The sequence below is a fragment of the Ascaphus truei genome, chromosome 20, assembly GCF_040206685.1.
Source record: "Ascaphus truei isolate aAscTru1 chromosome 20, aAscTru1.hap1, whole genome shotgun sequence".
Lineage (NCBI taxonomy): Eukaryota > Metazoa > Chordata > Amphibia > Anura > Ascaphidae > Ascaphus > Ascaphus truei.
In genome coordinates this window covers 30669132-30686645 of record NC_134502.1, presented here as the reverse complement: position 1 = coordinate 30686645, position 17514 = coordinate 30669132, and the positions used below count along the sequence as shown (strand labels likewise).

Below are 17514 nucleotides of genomic sequence, written 5' to 3'. Positions count from 1 at the left end.
TTATCACAGTGCTACCTGTACTGCAGGTGAGGGGACTCTGAACGATTATCACAGTGCTACCTGTACTGCAGGTGAGGGGACTCTGAACGAGTATCACAGTGCTACCTGTACTGCAGGTGAGGGGACTCTGAACGATTATCACAGTGCTACCTGTACTGCAAGTGAGGGGACTCTGAACGATTATCACAGTGCTACCTGTACTGCAGGTGAGGGGACTCTGAACGATTATCACAGTGCTACCTGTACTGCAGGTGAGGGGACTCTGAACGATTATCACAGTGCTACCTGTACTGCAGGTGAGGGGACTCTGAACGAGTATCACAGTGCTACCTGTACTGCAGGTGAGGGGACTCTGAACGATTATCACAGTGCTACCTGTACTGCAGGTGAGGGGACTCTGAACGATTATCACAGTGCTACCTGTACTGCAGGTGAGGGGACTCTGAACGATTATCACAGTGCTACCTGTACTGCAGGTGAGGGGACTCTGAACGATTATCACAGTGCTACCTGTACTGCAGGTGAGGGGACTCTGAACGATTATCACAGTGCTACCTGTACTGCAGGTGAGGGGACTCTGAACGATTATCACAGTGCTACCTGTACTGCAGGTGAGGGGACTCTGAACGATTATCACAGTGCTACCTGTACTGCAGGTGAGGGGACTCTGAACGATTATCACAGTGCTACCTGTACTGCAGGTGAGGGGACTCTGAACGATTATCACAGTGCTACCTGTACTGCAGGTGAGGGGACTCTGAACGATTATCACAGTGCTACCTGTACTGCAGGTGAGGGGACTCTGAACGATTATCACAGTGCTACCTGTACTGCAGGTGAGGGGACTCTGAACGATTATCACAGTGCTACCTGTACTGCAGCGGCCGGCACCGAATTGTCCTTAGCCCACCTGGATCATGAGGCAGATTCTGTTGTGGTCCGGTATTCTCTGCAGCTCGTGGTTCATTATAGGGGTAAGTGTGCGGGCTAGGGGGGTGCAGACATTTTGTGTTTTGATTTATAGGTGACTTTGATCCCCTCAAATGTCACATTATATGGAATTTAATCCAATTTATTTAGATTTTCTTAATCACAGTGGCCATAAAATGGATATATTTAGAGCAATCGCTATGAAACCTTAATTATTATACTTTTTCTTTTTAATGCCAGGTTACATAGTTATATAGTTACATAGTTACATAGTTACATAGTTACATACATCATTACATAGTTACATCATTACATAGTTACATTGTTACATAGTTACATTGTTACATCGTTACATCGTTACACCGTTACACATTACACCATTACACGTTACACCGTTACACCGTTACACCGTTACACGTTACATCGTTACACCGTTACATCGTTACACCGTTACACGTTACACCGTTACACGTTACACCGTTACAACTTTACACGTTACACCGTTACACCGTTACACGTTACATCGTTACACCGTTACATCGTTACACGTTACACCGTTACAACGTTACACCGTTACACCGTTACACCGTTACACCGTTACATCATTACATAGTTACATCATTACATAGTTACATTGTTACATTGTTAAATCGTTAAATCGTTACACCGTTACACGTTACACCGTTACACCTTTACACCGTTACACCGTTACACCGTTACACCTTTACACGTTACATCGTTACACCGTTACATCGTTACACCATTACACGTTACACCGTTAAAACGTTACACCATTATACCGTTACACCGTTACATCATTACATAGTTACATCATTACATAGTTACATTGTTACATCGTTAAATCGTTACACCGTTCCACGTTACACCATTACACCGTTACATCGTTACACCGTTACATCATTACATAGTTACATCGTTAAATCGTTACACCGTTACATTGTTACACCTTTACACCGTTACACCGTTACATCATTACATAGTTACATCATTACATAGTTACATTGTTACATCGTTAAATCGTTACACCGTTACACGTTATACCGTTACACCGTTTCACCGTTACACCGTTACATCGTTACACCGTTACATCGTTACATCGTTACACCGTTACATCATTACATAGTTACATCATTACATAGTTACATTGTTACATCGTTAAATCGTTACACCGTTCCACGTTACACCATTACACCGTTACATCGTTACACCGTTACATCATTACATAGTTACATCGTTAAATCGTTACACCGTTCCACGTTACACCGTTACATCGTTACACCTTTACACCGTTACACCGTTACATCATTACATAGTTACATCATTACATAGTTACATCATTACATAGTTACATTGTTACATCGTTAAATCGTTACACCGTTCCACGTTACACCGTTACACCGTTACACCGTTACACCGTTACATCATTACATAGTTACATCATTACATAGTTACATTGTTACATCGTTAAATCGTTACACCGTTCCACTTTACACCGTTACACCGTTACACCGTTACACCGTTACATCGTTACATCGTTACATCGTTACATCGTTACACCGTTACACCGTTACACCGTTACAGCGTTACACCGTTACACCGTTACACCGTTACACCGTTACATCGTTACATCGTTACAGCGTTACAGCGTTACACCGTTACACCGTTACACCGTTACACCGTTACACCGTTACATCGTTACATCGTTACATCGTTACATCGTTACAGTGTTACAGCGTTACACCGTTACACCGTTACACCGTTACATCGTTACACCGTTACAGCGTTACACCGTTACACCGTTACACCGTTACACCGTTACACCGTTACAGCGTTACAGCGTTACAGCGTTACACCGTTACACCGTTACAGCGTTACAGCGTTACAGCGTTACAGCGTTACACCGTTACAGCGTTACAGCGTTACACCGTTACACCGTTACACCGTTACACCGTTACAGCGTTACACCGTTACACCGTTACACCGTTACAGCGTTACAGCGTTACACCGTTACACCGTTACACCGTTACACCGTTACACCGTTACAGCGTTACAGCGTTACAGCGTTACAGCGTTACACCGTTACACCGTTACCCAGTTACACCGTTACACCGTTACTCCGTTACACCGTTACACCGTTACATCGTTACACGTTACACCGTTACACCGTTACACCGTTACACCGTTACACCGTTACACCGTTACATCGTTACACCGTTACACCGTTACACCGTTACACGTTACACCGTTACACCGTTACACCGTTACACCGTTACACCGTTACACGTTACACCGTTACACCGTTACACCGTTACACCGTTACATCGTTACATCGTTACACCGTTACACCGTTACACCGTTACACGTTACACCGTTACACCGTTACACCGTTACACCGTTACACGTTACACCGTTACACCGTTACATCGTTACATCATTACTTGCTCGTGTTTTTTGTTATTATTTTGGGTTTTGTTGAAGGACAATTTTGACGGATTTGCTGAACTTGTATTAACTATTCGTTAATCAGCACTAAAGCTAATCCGCCGGATCCCGAGGAATCCACCAACGGATTTTGTCCTGATTACTAGAAATCCGGCATTTAAACCACTTAAAAGAGACAGACATAGGCAGAGACAGGCAGAGACAGACAGAGACAGACAGAGACAGACAGAGACAGGCAGGGACAGACAGAGACAGACAGAGACAGACAGAGACAGGCAGACAGACACATATATATATATATACAGTGTTCGACAAACCTATACATTTGCACGCCCCGGGCGAGTGGATTTAACATCGTGGCGAGCTACTATTGGCCCAGGCATAACACGTTTGGTACTAGGTGGCGAGTAGATTTTTTTGTTGGGCGAGTAGATTTTTTGGTGATTTGTAGACCACTGTATATATATATATATATATATGTTAATTGAGAGAAAAAGGTAGATCCCGCATCCACAGGACAGCACAATGTGAGTAACCAAATAACTGATATATATATATATACATATGCACTAGTAGGTGCGTCAGTGGTGCTACAGGGCAGAGAATTATATGAAAGAAGCAAGATAAAAAGAAGTCCAAGAAGTAGCACTCTGGTATACTGTAAGCAATATCAAAAGTTTATTCCTCCCACCTAATACTGAAGAACTAATTTATTCTGATCTATATATATACAGTGGTTGACAAATCACCAAAAAATCTACTCGCCACACAAAAAAATCTACTCGCCACCTAGTACCAAACGTGTGCTGCTTGGGCCAATATTTACTCGCCCGGGGGTTAAATCCACTCGCCCGGGGCGAGCAAATGTATAGGTTTGTCGAACACTGTATATATATATATATATATATATATATATACTCATCTGCATGTCTTAGGCAGGTCTGCAACCCCGCCTTTCCCCATTATCACCCAGCATACAGCACTTCCACTGCAGCAAGGGATTCTGGGAAATTACATGCAAATGAGCACACAGTGTCACTTTTTGCCTCAAAAACCATTTTTAACATGGTTTCCTATAGGCTTAAGCTTGCTGCATGGTCACAGCTTTGAGCACAGCCAGGGTTAAGGTGCATACCCAGAAAACCACCCACAGCCAGCTGTTTCGACCTAAATGGGTCTCATCAGTGTGGATTTGATTTTAACTGGGTATGCAAAGAGGCTATGGGATAGGCTATACCATAATACTGAGTTAAGTTATGGTGAGTAAAAAAAGTGACAAAAATCCTCCACAGGAAAGCAAATTTGCAAATACAACTGTATGCTCATCTGCATGTCTTAGGCAGGTCTGCAACCCCGCCTTTCCCCATTATCACCCAGCACACAGCACTTCCACTGCAGCAAGGGATTCTGGGAAATGACATGCAAATGAGCACACAGTGCCACTTTTTGCCTCAAAAACCATTTTTAACATGGTTCCCTATAGGCTTAATGCATATTTGCTTTCCTGTGGAGGGTTTTTGTCACTTTTTTTACTCACCATAACTTAACTCAGTATTATATATATATATATATATATATATATATATATATATATATATATATATATATATATATATATATATATATATATATATATATGGGACAGGCACTCCTATATGCAATAAATTACATTTATTGACTCAACATTTGGTCCAAGAGCTCTTAAGAAAGGTCCCAGTGGGACCGATATGTTGAGTCAATAAAAGTCACTTTTTTGCATATAGGCGTGCCTGCCCCTTTTTTCTTTTTTTTCTGTATCTTTTTGGACAGTATGCACCCTCCCTTTACCCTTATTTTTTATTTTGTGTTTGTGCGTGCCCTGTTTCCGATTTTATATATATAAGTTGAATAAAGCTTTGTGTGTGTGTGTGTGTGTGTGTGTATGTGGGTAAGTTGAATAAAGCTTTGTGTGTGTGTGTATATGTGTAAGTTTCATTTTTACATATTTTTCGTATTGTGTATACATAGAATACCTCTGTGCGTGCACAGCTAAAAGGGCATCTTTTCCTATCCTTTTTCGATATGCCCGCTTTACTGTACCCTCAGTGGAACACCAATCTACATCTGCACTGAGATATCTCTGAGCAGTAACACTTCTAGTCCTTGTGCAGCTGTCTGTAAGAGAGTAGTGTGGGGTTAGCAGTGCAAGTGTGTATTGTAAATACAAGACTCCTCGTTAGTTAGTACTGAAAATGGGACCATATGAAAAAGGAATGTTATTGAAAGGCCTGTAGACACATGAATAGTCATACTGTATCTTGGCTTTGTAATCTGCTTCCTAACCCAAATGTAACCTACTGTAGGGTTTTTTTTTAGTTTTTATACAGGTTTATAGGGTCAGATTCTGTGTCAAAAAAGTACCCACCTAATTACCGTCGACATACATGTTCCACAAAGAATTCTGCCGTTCTGCCATCTACCATGCATATAGACGAGGAGCTCCAGACTCTGTTGAAGATGATTGCATGGCCGTTGCCACCAGCCCGCAGGACTTTTGAGTTCTCCACAAATCCTATGTCCTGCCACTACGTGTTGCTGCTTCCACGCACCACTTATACTGTAGGGGAGAAGCTGGAGGTCCTGATCACAGCCAGGGACCACAAAAGTCGGCCGAAGACTTATGGGGGGGATTTATTCCAGGCCAAGCTTCACTCCCCGAAGCTGAAAGCTGGAGTGAGTGGCTCTGTCATAGACCATTACAATGGTACCTACACAGCCTCATTCCTTCTGGTGTGGCCCGGGGAGACACTGATCTCAGTTAGACTCATCCATTCCAGCGAGGCCATCTCCATCCTGCATGAGAAGAGGGACTCTCGTCCAGACAAGGTAATACAGTAATAGACGGATCCTGAAACCAATATTATTATTTTTTTTATAGAAACAGAGCACACAATTGAATAGTTTACGGTTGTACTCAGGCTTATTGTTCTTAGCGATCACACATATCCCAGCTCAGAATATCACAGAGAATCCACAAAGTTTAATGGCAGTCACAACATGTCCCACCAAAATTCACCATTGAGAGCAATGAAGATGGCTTCATCTGTTATGTGCCCTTAGGACATCTATAGGACATGTCAAGGGCTGTCACCCTAGTGACCGCTATGACACACAGAGATGAATATCGTGTCACTATTGTTCGCTTCAAGGAGAGATAGCATTCACCGTTTTCCAGGGACAGTGAACACAATCTGAACAGAAAAGCAATACTTCCTGTAAGGAAAAGAGCCATGACTAATGTAGAAGGCTTCACTGTCCCCTTGAGCTGTGGTAGCACACAGTGAGATATGGTGTGTTACTATTGTTACCACATTGCTATTAAACCTATGGAAACTTTGTGATATACCGTGAAATAATACCGTGAAATAAGGGGGTTATGTTGGTTACAATATATGTTTTGATTTGCTTTATCTGTTTATTAATGTTTGTATACACACTCTACTTTCATGATGGGGAAGTTTCCACTTCATCATTTCAGTTCCAAAGTGGGGGAAAACAGTTTCAGGTGAGGAGACTCCTGTGGGTGCAGCCAAGACAACATAGACAAACAATTTCCTCAAAGTGCAGGTCTCCTCTCAGCCAGAGACACACAGGGCAGGTCTCCTCTCAGACAGAGACACACAGGACAGGTCTCCTCTCAGCCAGAGACACACAGGGCAGGTCTCCTCTCAGACAGAGATACACAGGACAGGTCTCCTCTCAGAAAGAGACACACAGGGCAGGTCTCCTCTCAGACAGAGATACACAATGCAGGTCTCCTCTCAGACAGAGATACACAGGGCAGGTCTCCCCTCAGACAGAGATACATAGTGCAGGTCTCCTCTCAGACAGAGATACACAGGGCAGGTCTCCTCTGAGACAGAGACACACAGGGCAGGTCTCCTCTCAGACAGAGACACACAGGACAAGTCTCCTCTCAGACAGAAACACACAGGGCAGGTCTCCTCTCAGACAGAGATACACAGGGCAGGTTTCCTCTCAGACAGAGACACACAGGGCAGGTCTCCTCTCAGACAGAGATACACAGGGCAGGTCTCCTTTCAGACAGAGATACACAGGGCATGTTTCCTCTCAGACAGAGATACACAGGGCAGGTCTCCTCTCAGACAGAGATACATAGTGCAGGTCTCCTCTCAGACAGAGATACACAGGGCAGGTCTCCTCTCAGACAGAGATACGCAGGGCAGGTCTTCTCTCAGACAGAAATATGCACACGGCAGGTCTCCTCTCAGACAGAGATACATAGTGCAGGTCTCCTCTCAGACAGAGATACACAGGGCAGGTCTCCTCTCAGACAGAGATACGCAGGGCAGGTCTTCTCTCAGACAGAGATATGCACACGACAGGTCTCCTCTCAGACAGAGATACACAGGGCAGGTCTCCTCTCAGACAGAGATACGCAGGGCAGGTCTTCTCTCAGACAGAGATATGCACACGGCAGGTCTCCTCTCAGACAGAGATATACAGGGCAGGTCTCTTCTCAGACAGAGATACGCAGTGCAGGTCTCCTCTGGGACAGAGATACACAGTATAGGTCTCCTCTCAGACAGAGATAAACAGGGCAGGTCTCCTCCAGGACAGAGATACACAGTGCAGGTCCCTCTAGGACAGAGATACAGAGTGCAGGTCTCCTCTCAGACAGAGACACACAGGGCAGGTCTCTTCTCAGACAGAGATACACAGGACAGGTCTCCTCTCAGAAAGAGACACACAGGGCAGGTCTCCTCTCAGACAGAGATACACAATGCAGGTCTCCTCTCAGACAGAGATACACAGGGCAGGTCTCCCCTCAGACAGAGATACATAGTGCAGGTCTCCTCTCAGACAGAGATACACAGGGCAGGTCTCCTCTGAGACAGAGACACACAGGGCAGGTCTCCTCTCAGACAGAGACACACAGGACAAGTCTCCTCTCAGACAGAAACACACAGGGCAGGTCTCCTCTCAGACAGAGATACACAGGGCAGGTCTCCTTTCAGACAGAGATACACAGGGCATGTTTCCTCTCAGACAGAGATACACAGGGCAGGTCTCCTCTCAGACAGAGATACATAGTGCAGGTCTCCTCTCAGACAGAGATACACAGGGCAGGTCTCCTCTCAGACAGAGATACGCAGGGCAGGTCTTCTCTCAGACAGAAATATGCACACGGCAGGTCTCCTCTCAGACAGAGATACATAGTGCAGGTCTCCTCTCAGACAGAGATACACAGGGCAGGTCTCCTCTCAGACAGAGATACGCAGGGCAGGTCTTCTCTCAGACAGAGATATGCACACGACAGGTCTCCTCTCAGACAGAGATACACAGGGCAGGTCTCCTCTCAGACAGAGATACGCAGGGCAGGTCTTCTCTCAGACAGAGATATGCACACGGCAGGTCTCCTCTCAGACAGAGATATACAGGGCAGGTCTCTTCTCAGACAGAGATACGCAGTGCAGGTCTCCTCTGGGACAGAGATACACAGTATAGGTCTCCTCTCAGACAGAGATAAACAGGGCAGGTCTCCTCCAGGACAGAGATACACAGTGCAGGTCCCTCTAGGACAGAGATACAGAGTGCAGGTCTCCTCTCAGACAGAGACACACAGGGCAGGTCTCTTCTCAGACAGAGATACACAGGGCAGGTCTCCTCTCAGACAGAGATACACAGGGCAGGTCTCCTCTCAGACAGAGATACACTGGGCAAGTCTCCTCTCCGACAGAGATACACAGGGCAGGTCTCCTCTCAGACAGAGATACGCAGGGCAGGTCTCCTCTCAGACAGAGATACACAGGGCAGGTCTCCTCTCAGACAGAGATACAAAGCAGAGCTCTACTTACAAGTTCATAATGAAGTTCTCCACTTATTGTAGAACAGTGGAAAGACCACGTTTCAGGTCCCATATGGAGCTGATATCACCTGGTGAAAGATCCATATGGGACTTGAAACTTTGTCTCTCCGCTTTTCTTTGCTGTCACATTAAATTGAGAATTGTGTTATGAACGTGTGAGTTGAGTTCTGCTGTGTATCTCTGTCTGAGAGGAGACCTGTACTTTGAAGACATTGTTTCTCTTTATCATTCCCCCAGATAACGCAACATGTACCGTTAAAATGAAAGATATCACAGAGTTTCCATAAGATTCAGTGGCGGTATTGTTCTTCTACATGGGACAATATAGTCTACTACACCTGTATCTCACTGTACTGTATCTTTTACCCAGGTATTCTTCCATGGGTATTTTGAACTGAATGGGACCCGTGAGGTGATGGAATGCAATTTTGACCTCCCAGGACGCAATGTCTGTGAATATCCTGACCCAGTCAGTGGCGAGAAGTGGGTCTGTGTCCGGCCAAAGAACCTCCCATGTGACTCGTACCGTGAGCACTCATCTGGTGGCAACCGCAACATCCTATCCAAAGAGGAAAACGTGTTCCTGAAAATGTAACTAATAGACAAATCCCCTCCCTATTAATTATTCAACCTTTATCTCAGAGAGATGGGTATGGGTCCACTGCTGGTGTTCATGTCTCTGGGTGCAACATATGATGGGGAGAACCGTTATAGAGCAATTAGATGAGCTAGGTAGGAGTTATAGGGAGGGTTATATGGAGCAATAGGAGGAGATATAGGTAGGGCTTATATGGAGTAATAGGAGAAGTTGGGATACAGCTATATGGGGCAATAAGAGGAGTGGTAGGCAGAGGTTATGTGCATCAAATGGAGGAGTTAGGGGGTTTATATAGAGTAATGGGATTAATTATAGCGAGGTATTACATTGAGCAATGGGAGGAGTGATGGAGATGTTACCAGACAGATTATATGGAGCAATAAGAGTTAGGGAGGATTTTTAGGGAGCGGTGATATGGACCATTATGGGGACTTGGGGAGGATTTAGCAGAGATGTTGTATGGAGCAAACGGAAGAGGTTTGGGACAGGTAATATGGAGGAATAGAGAGCTAGTGGATGAATTCAAATCAGTGGTTAAAGTAGCAGTCCAAGCTGCCTTTTCCCCCCCGTTAATATGTGCATCAATACAACAGTGATATGTAATTAGCTAAGTTGCTGATCAATCCGTTCTCCTGAGATCAATCGGCAAAGATTCGGCTCGGGGGTTCACTAAATGGCTGTCAGTGCAGCAGAAGAGGACCCAAGATGCAAAGTTCTGTGGGGAAGATCATGTGACCTGGCAGTCACTAGATACAATTGGTGCACTGCTAGAGAGAGGGCAAGGTTCAAAAAGGGGCGTGCCAGAGCCTGTTTCAGAAGAGGGAGGGGATGTGACTTTGTAAATGGTTGCTAGAGAAACAAAAAATGCTTGTTACAGTATAATACATTATTAATGTCATTTAGCGTTGTTTTTAAAAAAAATGCTACAAGTACAGTCTCTTCGCACAGAACTGATTTATTTTAAAAAATACACACGTGGGATATTGCTTGGTCTGCAGCTTGAAAAGGAGTATTAGTAGTGGTAAAGGTGGGAATTATTGGTAGCTGTAAAGATCAATACAAGGAATTAGGGAGAAGTTAGAGGGAGCAGTTTTAGGGAAATGGATAAAGGTAGGCGTTGTAGGGAATTATCATTTGGGACAAAAGGAGTTTTAGGAAGCAGTTATATGGAGTAATAGAGGTGGTAGGAGAAGTGTCATTAAACTATAGAGAGTTAGGGATAAGCAGTTACAGCTGTTTTCTGTACCGTGACGAAAATACCGAACAAACGCGGCGCTTGGGTAGCTGGTAGCCATGATGGAGCTGCAGAGGGGGGGTCCATTCTTTTTAACAGGACCCCCCCCCCCCCCCAATATTAATCCTGCCCCGGCTGCAATTGGCATGTATAAGCGACTGCCCGCGACCACAGCGCTGAAAACGGTAAGCGCTACCACATCTGTATATGGAGCAATAGGAATGTTTTGTAGCTATATCCACATGTAGCCGGAAATCCTGTACATGGCGCGGGACGGTTCTTGGAGACCTATCAAGTTTTCCACATGAGAAGACGTTCCAGAACTTCTCACCTGTAGGAGAAGCATTTTTTTTTTGCCCATTTTCGCAGTAGAGATTGGGTGAAACGTTGGCCAGAATTAGAATCCGTCGCGGATTGGTCAGTTCATTTCAGCCGCAGAATTTCTTCGATCTTTTGTTTATTTATAAAAATGTTTTACCCAGAAGTAATACAACAGTTATACAACAGAGTTATACAGTCAATTCACAGACATTTCCCGGACAGATACAATTGGAAAATTAGGTGCAGGGGAGTTTCAGATTGAAATAGAGAAGCTTTAACATTACCGAACTGCAGCAAACGGCTCACACCCTTTGGCTTCCCTTTTGCTGCACCAAAGGCTGTCTACCTTTGGTGAGATGCAGATGTACACTGAAGGGGTTCAGGTTGAATGTAGCTGCGAATACAAAGTTCTTTGTCCTCCCGGCTCATTAACATTCCAGTGGGTTGGGATGACGTTCCACAAAGTACAAGCAAATGTTAACTCTTAGCACGCTGGTCCTGTGCAGAGCGGAGCAGCTCGAGGGGAGCCCCATCAGGCTGTCCGCCTTTGGGGCGACGCAGATGTACTCGTACGGGGCGGTGCAGATTGTATTATCAGACTCCACACCTTGATAAAGAGCCACGGCTCGAAACGTGTCACATATTTTTTTGGGGGGCCTCGTTGGTTGTGCACCTTTTTACTCCAGAAACTGATCCAAAAGGCGTGGCTACGTGTATATACGCGTGGGTCGCTATTCCAAACTTTTCTATACAGAATGTACGTAGAATTACTTATTACTTCCATCTAGTCTGGTTCCCTCCATGCCTAAATATAATGTATAACATTGACTGGCCTTGTGAAATAATTGCATTTAAAAGAGGGAACCCTTGAAAAACAACCATGGCCCTAAATAGTTTTCTTTAAATGGTTTCACAGTGTCAAATGCAGCTTTTTTTCCCCCCTCTTGTAGGTCTCTGACAGACCAGGTAATTCCATCAAAGTTGAGACCACTGAATGTTCTACCACAAAATAACCTCGACAACGGTGAGCGGTTTCAGCCCTGAGGGTGTTGAGAAAGTTCCATTGGGTTATCTGGTTATTGGGCTGAACCCTACGCACCCTGAGAAATCCCATTACTTATCACTGTGTTGAAAATACAGCAGACCTCATGACATCGTATATACAGTAGATTAAGTCCCATGTCGGTCCATTAACTATTTGGTGTCCCTATGGTGATCAATGAATGTGATGCCTCTTTAGCTCATATTCTAGGGGGGGTCCAATGGAGGAGTGAAAGCTGTCTGAATGGATGTCAACTCATAGGGTTCCATTCAGGTGGTATTCACCCCTCAATTGGATTCCCATTGGATCACATTTTTTATATTGGGTGGTTATCCAGAACTTGTTCTGGTATCTTTTGGTTCCCAATAAATGTACCTTTTTTTATATTTGTAGGGAAAATTGACCATTTGAGTGCCCTTATGGCGTTCAATGAATGCCATGAAGGATCGGTACTCTGGAGGAATATCACAACCTTTAACCAACCTTCACTTCCCCAGGACCGATCGAAATGCTAACTTGATGTTCTGCAGATCTGTTTATACGGAGAGGGCTTGTGTTTCAGATACAAGGGGCGTGTGCACCCCCGGCCTGAAGAATCCAGACCCTTCAGGGTTCTACTTCCAGGATCAGTGGGAGTCCCGGGTCTGTACAAACCAGCATTTCAATGACCCATCCAATGTGACGGCCTGTCTGTCTGGGAAGGTCGTCTACATGTTTGGGGATTCTACACTACGACAGTGGTGGGAATGTCTGGTAGATTTTGTGCCCTGTAAGTGACCTAGACACATGCTGTACACCCGCTTGTCTGTTTCTATCCACTCCCACCTGCATGTCTTTGTGCAACATAATGCAGTCACATAGAAGGTTAGGTTGGAAATAAAAGACATACAGTGTGTCCATTGCATTCAACCTTTGTCAAATTCTGAGGAGAGAGAGAGGGGGACAGAGAGTAGGAGAGGGGGAGAGAGAGAGGAGGAGGGAGAGAGGAGGAGAGAGAGAGGGGGAGAGAGAGAGAGGAGAGAGAGAGGAGGATGGAGAGAGGAGGAGGGAGGAGGAGAGAGAGGAGGAGAGAGAGGAGGAGAGAGAAGAGGAGAGAGAGAGGAGGAGAGAGAGGAGGGGAGAGAGGAGGAGAATGAGGAGAACGAGGAGGAGAACAAGATGGAGAGAGGGAGGGGGAGAGAGAGAGAGAGAGAGAGAGAGAGAGAGAGAGAGAGAGAGAGAGGGGGGGGACAGAGAGTAGGAGATGGGGAGAGAGAGAGGGGGAGAGAGAGAGGGGGAGAGAGAGAGGGTGAGAGAGAGGCAGAGGGAGAGGGGAGGAGAGAGAGGAGGAGAGAGAGAGGAGGAGAGAGAGAGGAGGAGGGAGAGAGGAGGAAAGAGCGGAGGAGAGAGAGGAGGAGAGAGAGGAGGAGAGAGAGAGAGGAGGAGAGAGAGGAGGGGAGAGAGGAGGAGAATGAGGAGAACGAGGAGAGAACGAAGAGGGGAACGAGATGGAGAGAGGGAGAGAGAGAGAGAGAGAGAGAGAGAGAGAGAGAGAGAGAGAGAGGGGGGGGGGGGAGAGAGAGAGGAAGAGAAAGGGAGGGAGAGGGCACCTCAGGCACCAAAAAATTGATTGTAAGCTCCACAAGGCAGGGACTGTGTCTGCAAAATGTCTCTGTGATACATTACGTACAACTAGCAGCGCTACACAAGAACATGCTATTATTATTATTATTAACCCAATAAAGAACTCCTAGGTACAGTAACTAAAAGAAACTTTGTCTCCTAGAAGATTAGATTGGTTAAGGCAGGCGTCTCCAACTCAGTCCTCAAGGGCCACCAAACAGGCCGGCTTTTATGGATATCCCTGCTTCAGCACAGGTAGCTCAATTACTGGCTCAGTCAAAGACTGTACCACCTGTGCTGAAGCGGGGATATCCATAAAAGCCGTCCTGGTGGTGGCCCTTGAGGACTGAGTTTGAGACCCCTAGTTTAAGGTGGTCTCTTCTGGGTAATTAATACCGTTCTTCCCAAATCCAATACCGATAAGTAATTTTAGTTTATTTTCTAAAGTGAGACTTTGGGGGGTTTCATTTCCTCTGGCTTCTCCCTGTTTTGTGATGTCACTGTGTGATGTCACTGTGTGATGTCGCTGTGTGACGTCAGAATGTGCTTGTACAGCCAGAACCCCCCCTCCCCATCTTACCTTTATTGGCTCTCTGACAGGGTGGGATAAGGGGAACGAAAACACTTGATTGACAACCCCTCCCCCGTTCAGAAGCCCCTAAGAGATTCAGCTTGTCCTGTAGGTGGGACTGCACCATTAAATGCATCCCCTGAGAAGACCCAAAAGGATTGTCACAGAATTTGAGACGGACACTTCAGGTCTTCTTAACATTCTTATTTTTTAGGCCATTGTGCCCTTCTCTGCTTCTTCTGTACGTCTTTAACGCCATTGTCCTACTCCCCACGAATCGGGGTTATTAAAGTAGGGACCTTTCATAACATAGCAGTTTAGGTTGCAGAAGGACGGACTTCCTGTGTCGCCTCGGGTCGCTGTGCCTGGTGTCCATGCATCCGAATGGATGTGTCTAGGGGGGGTTATGTATCAAGTCAGAGGTGATGCCATTTTTCGACCAAACAAAGTGCACAAAGTGTCTCAAAGAATGAATCCTATTGTGTTCAATGAGTTGGGCTATGTTTAGTAAATGGTGGTGTTACTCCATACTCTTTTTGCTGGAAAAATACCTTACAGCCCTTTCACTTGTATATACAGTAGACCATAAACACTATATTTATTAAGCCACGCTGGAGGATTGGAGTAACACTGTTTAGTGAATCTGACCCTTAATCTTTATCTCCTCTCACTCCCCACACATCCAGCTCTCCAGAAGATAGACCTCCATGTGACGTACCATCCAGGTCCTCTGCTGGCGACCGACGCAGAACATAATTACCTGGTCCAATGGAGGGCACATCAGAAGCCGCTGCGCATGCAGCGCACGTGGATACACGAACTGCGCTACATGGCATCGGAGCTGGACCGATTGGGAGACCGCAAGGGGACGGTCATTGTGATAACCTGCTGGTCGCACTTCCTCTCCTACCCCATAGGAATGTACGTGCGAAGGATGCGTGGGCTGCGAGGTGCCGTCACTCGGTTACTAGAACGCAGCCCTGAGACCAAGGTCCTCATCAAATCGGCCAACACCGGGTACCGCTTTGCCCATGGCAGTGACTGGCTGTCCTGGCAGCTGGAAACGGTGATGAGGGCCATGTTCTCCAAGTTGCCAGTGACCATACTGGATGTCTGGCAGATGACTTCCTGCCACAGGCTGCCTGAGGATATCCACCCCCCCAATGTCATTGTCAAGAACGAGGTGGATTTGATGCTGTCCTTCATCTGCCCTCGCTGAGACTTCTTTTTACGTCAGTAAAAACGATGGGACACACGTGCACTCGCCAGGGAGTATCACACAGGGTGTCAGAGAATAAGAGTGATACCGATCCTGGATATCCCCATCCAGGTGTTCAAACTACAAGAAGAACAACAACATAATGTAGGAAACAACAAAAAGGAGAAATAAACTCACATGCAGTCTGCACCAAGAGTAGATACATTGACAGAAGGGAAAATGCTGCAGTGTTTCACCGTATCCCTTCCCAACGCGTTTCAGAACAAACTGTCTCTTCCTCCTTGGGCACCAGATTCACCCTGCAGCATTTATACAATACTGTATTTACTAGATGCGTTTTTTGTATGACAAAGGGTACTATCGTTTCCGAGGGCATATCCATGGGGATGCCTACGCGTTTTGCAATTAAGTTTTTCAAGAACAATGAATGCGCCATTTAATTTCGCTCCGCTGAAAGGATTAGGAACACACCGCTCTCTCTCTCTCTGAGTGCCAGCCGGGAAACAGGAGCTCACAATGGAATAAAGTTAAAAACACAAATGGGTTGATTTAACACTTCATTTAACACTCCCGCTCGACTCGAACATGCAGATGGGGCGAGATTCAGGTTTCTCCATGCGGCAATTGGGGAGGCTGGGCCGTGGCCCAAGTATGGCCGTGATCGAGGCCAAGCGCGATGGCGACCCAGCGCAGAGTGAATTTCCCAGAAGGGTTATTAAAGCAGTGGGTGGGGGGGGGGGTGTCGCTGCTCCTGAATGGGACTTACACAGGGGCGGCCATTTCTCTCCAGGGGAGGGGGGGGGACTATATGCATCCCAATCAACTGTGATGATTTTGTACCGCCTTGTTGATAAAAACAATTAGATGAATAACTATCCAATATACAGAGCAGAAAAAAACAATTACGGTGTATATATGTGTGTGTATATATATATATATATATATATATATATATATATATATATTTATATATATTATATATATATATATATATAAACTATAAAAATACTAAGTGCACAAATTTAAACATCAAACAGTAAAATATAGACACAATTGCTGCCAGCATCCCAGAGTCTATTTAGAGTCCAGAGTGTAAATGGGTCTGGGACGCTGCAACGCCCTGACGATCAAGGTCCTACCACTCTCTTTCCTCCTATCCGGAACCCCTGTATGCTGCAGTTTGTTTCCGGGCTACATCAGGAGAAGCTGTGCGTTCTCTGAAGCTCCTGCTGGACAGTAGCTCAGAGGTGCCAAGAACCACACGTGGGAGAGAGGCGTGCGAGCAGAGCAGTGGAGTCCAGCGTCTGGTGAATGAGTATTGCTTGATATACCATTTTTGTTTGTGAGTTTAAATTTGTTGTATTTCTATTGGGAAATTAAATTGTATTTATTTCATATTACACTAGGATGGGGCGCTTTCTTTTTCTCGTTTTTCATAGATCCATTGGGAGGTCATTGTTTCCTTATAGAAGGCAGCCAGTATCCTGAATAGAGGGCCATCATCCATTTTTTGTGTTCATCAAAACAGGTCTACCTATTTATGGGTTTTTTGGACTTTATTTTTTAAATATAGCATCCCATTAATGTCATCATAATTTTTATTCATTTTTTATTTTTTTTTATAGATACATAACTTTTAGTCACTAGCTACATATTGGTTCATAT

At 45.3% G+C, this 17514-nt stretch overlaps 1 protein-coding gene across 1 annotated transcript; it reads left to right on the top strand.

Annotated features, from left to right (window-relative positions):
* Positions 1 to 516: 516 nt before the first annotated feature.
* On the top strand, positions 517 to 16567 carry LOC142470841 (NXPE family member 3-like). Its single transcript, XM_075577639.1, has 6 exons — positions 517 to 974; positions 5749 to 6258; positions 9633 to 9853; positions 12366 to 12439; positions 13020 to 13226; positions 15317 to 16567. Exons 1-6 carry the CDS (start codon positions 918 to 920, stop codon positions 15847 to 15849), a joined length of 1602 nt encoding a protein of 533 aa, XP_075433754.1. The 5' UTR covers positions 517 to 917; the 3' UTR covers positions 15850 to 16567.
* Positions 16568 to 17514: the final 947 nt, after the last annotated feature.